The sequence below is a fragment of the Cydia pomonella genome, chromosome 6 (genome assembly GCF_033807575.1).
Source record: "Cydia pomonella isolate Wapato2018A chromosome 6, ilCydPomo1, whole genome shotgun sequence".
Classification (NCBI taxonomy): domain Eukaryota; kingdom Metazoa; phylum Arthropoda; class Insecta; order Lepidoptera; family Tortricidae; genus Cydia; species Cydia pomonella.
Window position 1 is genome coordinate 4,539,257 of NC_084708.1, and position 11,429 is coordinate 4,550,685.

General features: G+C 38.1%; 1 protein-coding gene across 1 annotated transcript; it reads right to left on the reverse strand.

Annotated features, from left to right (window-relative positions):
- Positions 1 to 2,536, reverse strand: LOC133518649 (pneumococcal serine-rich repeat protein-like). Its single transcript, XM_061852329.1, has 2 exons — positions 2,114 to 2,536; positions 1 to 1,841 (listed from the first exon to the last, which is right to left on the reverse strand). The coding sequence occupies exons 1-2, from the start codon at positions 2,235 to 2,237 to the stop codon at positions 394 to 396; spliced, it is 1,572 nt and encodes a 523-aa protein (XP_061708313.1). The 5' UTR covers positions 2,238 to 2,536; the 3' UTR covers positions 1 to 393.
- Between the last annotated feature and the right edge of the window lie 8,893 nt (positions 2,537 to 11,429).

An 11,429-nucleotide genomic window follows, 5' to 3' on the forward strand; every position in this document is an offset into this window, starting at 1 on the left:
ACATTACTCAAACCATACGAAAAGCGCGTTAAGTTCTTTCAAAGAAAAATTGCACTTTGCTAGAAGTATATTAGGGACCACCTGTCTTTTTTTTCTGTCTTTCTATTAGATAATGCCTGTTCATATTATTTTTTATCTGCTGTTCCTATTATTTTTTACTTCTTCTATTATTTCGGCTGTGCTTGAAATTGGTTTATTTAAGTATTGTGATTTTGCAGTAGGAAATATTTTTGAATCAAGAACAGAAGTAAATGAAAGTCTTTTATTTCACCACCGCAGCCATCCTTATAGCTAACAAATAAATAATTTAACTAAATTAAGTATTTCGAGGCAATACATCAAGATAAGTCCTTTGTCATCTTGCTGTACTTGCTTGTTATTTCACTGATTGATTTAGTTAATTCTAGCGTTTGCGTGCGCCGAGCCGAACCCGTGCGTGTTGGCGGCGGACTCGGCAACCTTGTAGACAGCGTCCACGGCTTGCGCCCGCGCGGACGAGGCGGCGAGGCGCGCGGCGTTGCTGGCGCTGAAGGCGGAGCCCGCTACATTGGCGTCCGAGCGCGCCGATCCGAAACCATTGCTGTTGGCTGAAGACACAGCTGATCTGTAACCCAAACCGTTGTTGGCTGCGGACTTCGCGAAACCAGCTGCTCCGTTGACGTCAGCGTTAGCGTTGGCAGAGCCGTAACCGGTGTTGGCAGATGACTTGACCGCGCCAAAACCGTGAGTGTTGGCCTGAGACTGAGCGGAGCCATAGCTAGATCCTTGAGTGTTGGCGGCGCTCTTGGCGAAACCGGAGCCGTGGGTGTTGGCCTCGGAGTTGGTGGAGCCGTAGCCTCCGTTCACGTTGGCATTGGCGTTGGCGGAGCCGTCCGAGCCGTAAGTGTTGGCGGCGGAGTGCGCGGAGCCAGCCTGATGCACGTCAGCGGTGGATTTGGCAGCGTTGAAGCCGTTAGCGTTAGCCTGAGCGCGAGTGTTGATGTGAGAAGGAGTGCCGTAGAGGGTTCCGAAGCGCCAGTGGATCCTCTTCTGAGGCTCAGGTGCGACTTTAGCGGCGGAGATCACGCTGTCGTATCCGGTGTTCACGGATGCGTCGGAGGCAGCTGAGCCGGTGTAGCCTTGAGTCTTAGCCGAGCTGATACCGGAGCCTTGAGCGTTATCGGCAGTAGAAGAGGCAGATCCGTACCCTCCGTTAGATTTGGCGTCAGCAGTGGCACGGTTCGCCAGACCGCCATCAGCCTGGGAAGTGGCAGAGCTGTATCCGTTGCTCAAGCCTTGAGTCCTCGCGGCAGTGATTGCCGAGCCGACACCTGAGTTGGCGTTCGAGGAAGCCGATCCAAAGCCGGAGCCGTAGGTGTTGGCGTTGCTAGAAGTGCTGTAGCTCCCGATTCCTTGGGTGCGGGCAGACGAAATGGCGGATCCAGCACCATTGGATAAAGCCGAAGCGATGGAAGAGTCGCTACCGCCGTTTATCGAAGCAGTGGACTGTGCGGACTGAGCAGCCGGGACTTCGTAACTAATCTCAGCGGGTGCAAAGTTCTGCTCATAAGAGACGATGGTAGCGGGAGCGGGAGCGTACAAAATGGCTTCGCCGTTCTGAGCTTCCGCTACAGCTTTAGCGGATCCATAGACGGGGATGGCGGGGGCGTCATAAAGCTCGGCCTGGGCGCTGGCCTGGGCCGGGTAGATGAGGTCGGCGCGGGCGAAGTGGTCGCCGGAGACGCTGCCGTAGGCCTGCGCGGAGCCATCGCTCACCGCGGCTTCTCCAGAAGCCTGGCTGCCGAAGTTGTTGCTGTACGCCTTGCCCATGGCGAAGTTCCGCCCATCACGGAAATAAAAACCTGGAAGTTGAAATGGGATTTATAAATCACATTTTAAAAATAAAAAAATGCAAACTTAGACTAGCTGAAGTAGCTGACAGCATAAATATTAAATTAAAAGTTTGAAAATTTCCCTACACTATATGCCAAAAAAATATTTTTATGCTAAAAACACGAAAACAAATTTTAAATTTGAAATAGAACCCCGTAAGTATCCCTATATCGCATCATGTTCTAAATTTTAACCAAATCTTTTCCCAAAAAGGTGCCCTTTTTAAACCCCTTTACCTTACCGTTGTATAGGGCCGGGGTAGCCTGGCACAGGGCGAGGGCGGTCGCCACAACGATCAGCTTGGCTGCCATGATGTGTTGTCGGAAGGACTCAGGTGAGTGGATGCGGTGAGAGCATTTCTCCATGCTTAAATACCGCGCGCCCCTTCTCTAGCGATCTAGAAATGGTTGTAAAACTTACGGTAGATGAATGATGTTTCGAGCGCGATTTTTAAATTTTATTGATAGGATGGCTTTTGGCGGTGTTGTTTCCGTTTAGTGCGTTGAACTCTAGTTAAGAAACTGTTGTACATAATAATTTGGTACTATACACAATACAATAATTATTATAATTCCGAGAACGATTTTTTCATTATCATTTACCACGTTTGGGTCATATCTACATATATAGATTTTAAAACCACAGTTGTCAATCCTATGGACACTAGTTACACATTGTGTCATGAATAATGATTTTATCACACAAGTTAGGTAATAAAAGGTACCAGGAGATACCAGGGGGCTGATTTTTGAATTTCTTTCGATAATCTGTAGAAAACGGTGAATTGATATTTTAGAAATACGATCAATAGAAATTCAAAAATCGGCCTACTGAACCTAATTGTTTTCCTTCAGGTATTATATATCTCATATCTGAAAATATGAATGAAAGTTGTATTTTAGAGACTTGGGTCGTCAATTCAGAGATAGGTGTTGCGTTCCTCGTTGCAGATCGTACTTGAATCAACATATAATCTTGGTAATTCAGCGTGGGAACGTCACGAGTCGTCTTTGTAAGATTGTAAAAAGTATTTAATCAGTAAGATTGACAAAACTTCTGTGACGAACACACAACAAGCAATTCTAGTATAAGACGTATATATTTATATATTTCAGGGATCTCGGAAACGGCTTCAAAGATTTCGTTGAAATCTGTTACTCGTATATGGGGGATTTCAGTGGCCAAAATTTTTATAAGGCCAATCCATGGCCAAAGTTTTGATATGTTTTGCGAGCAAAGCTCAGTTTCCTAGAATATTAAACAAGTAAAATAATAACACAACTACAGTTTTTTTATAATTCGGTTGTCTTGGAACACCTTATTCATGAAAACGGTTCAGTGGTTTCAAAACTACGTTGAAATACACAACACAAACACATAATATCGACACGCCCATCATTTTAAGTAAAAAATATTAATTTTAGGTACGAAAATGGCCATCTGCTATGAAGGCTGTGTGTGTGTAAGCCTAAAAAGTAGATCAAAACCAGGTCCTAACCCCAACCCAACGCGGTCAAGCATGACTGTGCACATACATAATACATGTACACCTACCTATCGTACCTACAGTATAATTTGATCAAGGATAACCCATACAAAAGGTCTATAATTGTTGCTGTCTCAAGCAACGGTCTCATCAGTTTTGAATGACACCTAGCGGTGTAGGCGTGTAATCAACAACCATGCAAATCGTGCTTAATTAATACATATAAAACACTGGCTTCACTTAACTATGTTTGCACTTTTGACCCTTGGATTCACAGTAGGGAATCGTTTAAGTGAGTTATAATATTTTACAACTATGTTAATTTTGAGATCGAGCATTTAAAAACCTTGGTATGGATCTGACAGCTATCAAATATTATGTGATATTTATACATATACATGTCGGCGGCCGACCGTAATATCCACCAGTTAATTAAATTCCTAGGCATATCGTGAAACGTGAAAATCATTGTTTCATTCCCTGAGTCGAGCGGGGCTCCTATTTCTGGACAGTTTGCCCTTTGGGCTTCTAAAGCAACCTGACGAACCTACCCTACCTATCAACTGGTTGGTCACTGCCGTCAAAACTACACGGGAACTTTTCGATCGAGCAGATTTTGCGTTCGGCCGCCGACATATAGATAAATATCAACTATTTAACATAAATATGTGTTTACGTGTATCCATAATTAAATGCTGTTGCTAATCGGATCTCATACTCATTTAAGGATGTAAATTCTAACGGGCGGGAGCCGTGAGAAACACATAAACGCGATAAAATAGATTAAATTAGTCGTATTTCAATTGACATCCGGCAGAAAACACGCTATATATGCTTCCATGAAGCTTATAAAAGTAATGTTTACTTGCTATGCTATTTTATTTATTGATGACGTGGCAATGACATGCGCTCAGGCATTAATGAACACCATAACATAGTGAAACATTGAAACTTTCAGCGTCATTTTGAATTCCAATCTCCATACTTTTTTTTCATCAATTAATCGTTTCATTCGTCTTTCTTAAAAATCTCCAGAATGCGAATATGAAATGCGCTATCTCTATATCATTGTTTCGCTAATTTTCCTATAAGTAGTTAGTGCAAATTTACAATTATACTATTTGATATATATTGAGATACAATTTTATAGCGTTACAGCTAAGCGACGCCAATGCGTAAATAATAATAAATCCATAGGTAATAATAAAATTATACCATAAATATGTCAATAATTAATAAACTCAGTCAGGCATCTTGTTTACCTACTGTTGCTATACAAGAAATGCTTCAGTTGGTAGATATTTGTTAGTTTCAAATTTACACATTTTTTTAAGTTAGGTATCCCAATACACATAACTTAGGTATAGTTGATATGTAAAGGATATTTCTTTAATAAAGCATAATAACTCATTTTTAATATAGTTATCATATTTAATGCATTATAAAATAAATTTGCATCGACACTCTCTCCAATAGGGCTAAGATGGTCGGCTCTTTATCATTTGTCACGATGCCTGTCACGTTCTAACAAGTATGTAGGTGCGAAAGTGACAAGCATAGTGACTAGTGATAAAAATGGAACCATGTTGCCACCGCTGATTTGGGCAGATTATCTCAAACCGCAAAATAAACTAAATCGATCGTTGCAACTGTCAATTAACTAGCGAGATCGGCGCTGGACTTTGCCTCGTTAAAGTAACGAGTTGTAATTTATAGGTCTTCTGAACTTGTCACTTCAGGCGGGGTCGTTGGACTCTTCTATGTTTTGATAGGCAGGTACAGTCAGTAATAGTAGCGAATAGAACGCACCACAACTATCTGCCGTGCTTTAAAAGAAAAACCAAATGACTATAAACTTAGAACTGGGTTTTCAATGTGCGCCGGGGATAGTACGGTAAGGCTAATGAAAATTGATAGTAATGCCGTTATTTATAAGCAACCTCTAAGGTCAACCTACAAGCCTAAATATACCTGTTTCTTTATACATATATTTATCACAGTACGTTTTTTAGCATTAGAAAATAAGTCGCAACAAATGTGTAAAAATTATAAATCATTTACGATTATTTACAGTCTTTTGCTGTCATAAGTAATATACGGCCCAATTCGAAGAATGAAATACGATAACGATAAGTTCTGGTTTAGATAAGTTCTCATTTATATATCGTTTGTATGTCATAAGCAGCTCGATTCGGGCAACCAATGTCACTTTGACGTTAGAAATATCTTAGTGGGATCACAGCGGAATCGAAATAAACGTCAATTTTGACATATCGTTAGCTATCGATTTTTTATAGATCATTCCAAGATCTTAAACGTGTCTTAATCATTCTTCGAATCGGGCCGATAAACAATTTTTTCTTTTCTCATGCTCTGAAAGTGGGTCGTTGTTATTCTAAAAAGTACTGTATTTTCTAGGTACGTTTTTTTTCACTTTTTTACGATAATCAATAATTTTTTTGATAATTAACACCTAATTCCATAAATAACGATATTTTACCCTGAATTGTTATTAAAAATATCTTCAAAAAATACTACTGAAAAGACTCACTCAAAATGAAAAGTAGAGTGTTTAACAGTCTCCAACTATTGGCGCTCTCATTGCGTTCGAGCGCCAAACTATCTCGACAGAAATGAGTGCCCTTTCATCCCTTGATTAACACTACTATTACTACTACTTACTACTCTACCATTACTTACTCCTACTTTAACTACTACTTACTTACTCACTTTACTGTACTTTATCTACTATGTATTTAAAAAACGTTTTGCAATTTAAAAAAAACACGTCAAGATTGTTTACCTTTTTTCAAATGCTAAAAAAAACGAACTATAGCGTACGTACATAAGTTGTGTTCAGCAGTTTTTATTGGATATGCATCATCGTATGACATGTTGTAAGATAAGTACCTACTTGTATGCCTCAGTCATTCGCATTTCAATATTGGCATTCCTAGACTATATTGCTTTTCTATTAGTTGGTCATTCAAATTACCAACATGATGAACATGATATAAATTATTGTACTTAAGTAAGTGGGGAAGAAAAACAATGATACCCGACTTATTTATAAATTCAGTGGCTAATCGTTTTATTTTTATTTTGGAGCTATGGCCTCCATTTTAAATGTAACCTTTTCAATATTTACAATTCAAGATCATCCCATTATAATACGCCTATTAAATTCAAGACTGTGGATACCTAATCGGAGCAGATGTGGGTGGGTTATTAATGGTGCCATAATTCTCATATCCGAATAATACTAAAGTTGCCAAATAATTCTTTTCTACTTCCGCCATCAGCAAATTTACAGTTAGGTTTTGACAGTTTGTGTAAATATATTGGTTATTCATCATCGTACGAAATGTTGTAAGATGCTGACTACATACGTATGTGGATTGTCATTATTATGTGCGGCAAATATTAAGAGGGAAGTACGTATAGCACGTGACCGCGTATACAAAAGAGAAGACGTTTTTCCACTTCTAAATATATTCTATTCTCCATGATTTTTTTGTATGTTATGTTGACACAATGAAAAAATAGCTTTATAGGATTTTCTATATATTAGAATTTGCAAAAAAAAATGTTTTTTTTTTTTTTTTTTTTTTCAATTATATTATGCCGAAGCGATCAAAATCAAAATGATTCGTTAAGATTTAGTGGAAAACGTTTTCTCCCGAAATGGAATTGCATATAAAAAGTACCGTTATTTCGCTAGGATCGCAAAGCTATTCTTCCCTCTTAAGTGCATTACATTAATAGAGCCAGACAAGGCTACTGTCTGTAGGCTAACTGTGGAAGTGCCATCAGAAACACCAAACTCCTATGAATGGGTACTGCCAAACACACTTTGTTCTGCCAAAGTCAGCACAGAGTTAACTTAAAAAAAACCGGACAAGTGCGAGTCAGACTCGCCCGCGCACCGAGGGTTCCGTACTTTTTAGTATTTGTTGTTATTGCGGCAACAGTAATACATCATCTGCGAAAATTTCAACTGTATCTATCACGGTTCATGAGATACAGCCTGGTGACAGACGGACAGCGGAGTCTTAGTAATAGGGTCCCGTTTTACCCTTTGGGTACGGAAACCGGAAATAAACGAACTCTTGCTCTCTTAGATACATTTTTGGTCAGGTCAAAGGGTGACAATCGCTATCGCTTCGACAGCTAAAGGCTTTGTCACTATTCCATATTAGTGTGACAGTTACAGTAAAGTTGTGTTTCGACCGCTACGGAGCGCAAGCGATTTGGACGTTGGATATGCGGCCAGGTACCGTTCAGTACCGTTGTTCTATCGAATGACGTATGTCTGAAGGTTGCACTTATGGAAGGTAGAGGTAATGCATGCAATCTCCATAGGCAGAATTGATGCAGACGTGTTCAGTTGTCAGCTATAAATAGTAGTTCCAAATCTCTCCACGGACGGAGTGAAGTGCGTTGTCTATGATTTGTTTTGTTTTCAAGTATTCTATGTATTGTAGCGCCACCTATTAAAGGTTAAGGCCACCTTTTTGGTACATGGAGATTCCATTCCTTACCTCCACCTTCAATAGTTGTAATTTTATAATAACAATACGCGTAGTGAAAAATATTTTGACAGCTAAAGTCTATGGCGTTAAGGAGCGTAGTTTACATAGATTTATAATTAAACAATCTAACAATCTAGTTAAAACATCTTCTGTCCTCGCCCATAGCGACACCTAAAAGACATTCGCGATTTAAATAATTAATTAATGTATTCATTTTACCTTTCACAACTAATGGCCAACGCGACTTTATGTCATTTTAATTACAACATCTAGTTCAAAACAATAATCTCGAAAGTTCCATAAAACCAGCTTCTCGGGTCAAAAACTTTTTAGTAGGCATGAGTCATACGTGTTTCCTGTCGACTTCATTATATAAAATAGTCTTGCTTTTTTATTTCTCATGCTCGGAAAGTGGTTTTGTTGTCTAAAAGTGTGCAGAAAATGATACGTTTCTGCTTTAGAACACCGTACTTTCTAAGTACGTTTTTTCTCTTTAATGCGATAAACATATATAATATAAATAATAAATATTATAGGACATTATTACACAAATTGACTAAGTCCCACAGTAAGCTCAATAAGGCTTGTGTTGAGGGTACTTAGACAACGATATATATAGTATATAAATATTTATTAATACTTAAATACATAGAAAGCACCCATGACTCAGGAACCCATGCTCATTACACGGATAATGCCCTTACCAGGATTTGAAATTTTGAACCCGGGACCATCGGCTTCATAGGCAGGGTCACTACCCACGAGGCCAGACCGGTCGTCATAAGCAATTAAATTTTTGGTTTTACATGGATTTGTTGTACATTGTACAAGTTACATTCCATAAGTGACGATATTTTCACATAATTATAAAGAAATACTACTGAAGTTTATACTTAGCCATGTTTTTTTTATTTAATTTATTTCTACAGCGTTTAGAATGAATAATATACAAAAAACATGAGTATTTATAAGCATAGCCAATAACAGAACTCCACATGCAATTGCACATGCACATGCACATGTATTCGAAATGAAAAGTAGTGTTCACAAAAAGAGTGGTGACAATCTACTATTCTTGTTGGATAACTGGCGTGTAGGACGTCCACGTTGAATAGGTGATTTGTCAATGTCAATGTGAACAGCCAGATAGGATTCTTCTTAAGCTTTCTGAGTCAGACCAAGCTAACTTGGCAGTGATTTTGATAGTCCAGACGGTGTAAGTGTTATTTTAAACGTCAAACTTCTATGAAATTATGACGTTTACTTAACACTTGCACAGAGTGGGCTTTCAAAATCGCTGCCAACTCTACTTTATAAAATCTTTGTTCTTGTTCATACAATCGCAGCTAAGAGGAATATAAAATGTTGTTCGCTAAGATCAAGAAAAAACCCATCTAGTACCGCTCAGACTGATTATAGGTACATAATATGTATATGTACTACATATGTATGTACCTGTGTAAAAACAGCGCGTTTTGACTAAGATACAATTATAACTGGCCCGTTAGAACTCACATTTAGACATCAAAATGATACCTTAATGATGTCATTTCAGAAAAAAAGATCTTAGGAACAAATATTAAATATCTGTGCTCCCCTCACCCGGTCTCCCTCGCAAATTAAGGATAGCAGTAAATTTAATTTGCACAATAAGTAAATAAGTAAGTAAAATATGTAAACATTACAGGACATTATTACACCAATTGACTGAGCCCTACGCTAAGCTCAAGAAAGCTTGTGTTGTGGGTACTCAGACAACAATATAATATATAAGTACATAAATACTTACATACATAGAAAACACCCAAGTCTCAGGAACAAATATCCGTGGTCATCACACAAATAAATGCCTTTACCGGGATTCGAGACCCAGGACCATTGGCTTCATAGACAGGCTACAAGTCGTCTACATAAGAACTATACGTAACCTCAGAACAGCATCAGGAATAAGGTGTATTGGGATAATTTCGTTAACGGGGTAATTTTGAAATAACAAATATGTTTTTTTTTTTTTTTATTAAAGTTCCAATTAGTTTTAAAAAAGATTCGCAGAGTTCCATGTTTACTTACTGCTAAAGTCATGAATGGCTTAATTACAGCAAGGGTTCCGACTTATTAAACTAATTTATATAACAAAGCAAATATATGTTTACAAAATATAGTCGTAATTATTTGATATGAAATAATGTTTAACTTTTTTAATTGATTTAGAGTTAGATAGGTATAAATCTTGTATGTGTTTCGGAAGGCTATTTATTATTTTCGTAAGTATGAAATTATTAGTTCTCGTTCCGTAGACATTATTATATGATGGTAGTATGAATCTAGGTGCATTAGGGATACTTCTATTGTTTCTGTGATATTCATTTAATTTATCTATGAGTAGGTGTTCTTCTTTAAGAATGGACAATTTAACTATATTTTGTACGGGAAGCACCTTACAGTGTTCAAAGAGGTTTGAGTAGTTATTGTTACATGCTACTTTTATATTTTTCGGAACTATTGTTTTTAGAATAGTTCTCTGTAGGTTGTAGATATTAGAAAGATTAGTTTTATACGATCGTCCGTAGCTGCTGATACCGTACCGTATTACCGATTCAGCCAGAGCTAGGTATAACATTCTCAATGTGTTGTACGGTAATTTATGTTTCAGAATAGTTAGACGTCCCAATACTGATCTAAGTTTATTACTTACGTGTTCAATATGCGGTTGCCAATTAAATCTACAGTCAATTAAAAGACCAATGTACATATGTTCCTCTACAAAATCGATAGAAGGGCAGTCACAATTATCGCATTGCAAGTGGAGACAGCTATGTACGTGTGCTTTTATAGCGGGGTTGTGTATTGATTTATTTTGAGAAGAACATAGGTATGTGCATAGCCTTCGTTTTATTTGCATTTAGGACTAGCCCTACGTCATGCGACCATTTACACAAGGTGTCGAATATATCCTGTATTTTACGTTCGGCAGTCTTTAAGTCCCTATCCGAGACTACTATGCAAGTGTCGTCTGCAAATTGATAAACATAGTCCTCTCCAACTGTATTGCACATGTCATTGACATACAAAAGGTATTCGGTCGGGCCAATTATTGACCCCTGTGCCGTTCCCTTCGATGTTTTTAACATGTCACTATATGAATTTCCTAGTCTTACTGCGGTATACACCGGTATACAGAATGGCATACAGGGCCCCATACTAGAATGGTTTAAAAGCTACCACAGCACGGTTGCTGTGGTAGCTTTTAAACCATTCTAGTATGGGGCCCTGTATGCCATTCTGTTCGAGTTTCATATATAGCGTATTATGCATTAATAAATCGAGTTTTCAAGTTCAAGTTTCTTTATTTGGCCAAGTAACAACAGAACGTTACATCTAGCATGTCAAAATACAGGTCATTGCTAAAACTAATCATGCAATGTCTTATTAGGTATATAGGTAGACAAAATTATATAAATCAAAATATATTAAATGATCAAATACCTCAATATAATACAGTATAAAAGCATTACAGAATTATTTTACATAATAAAATC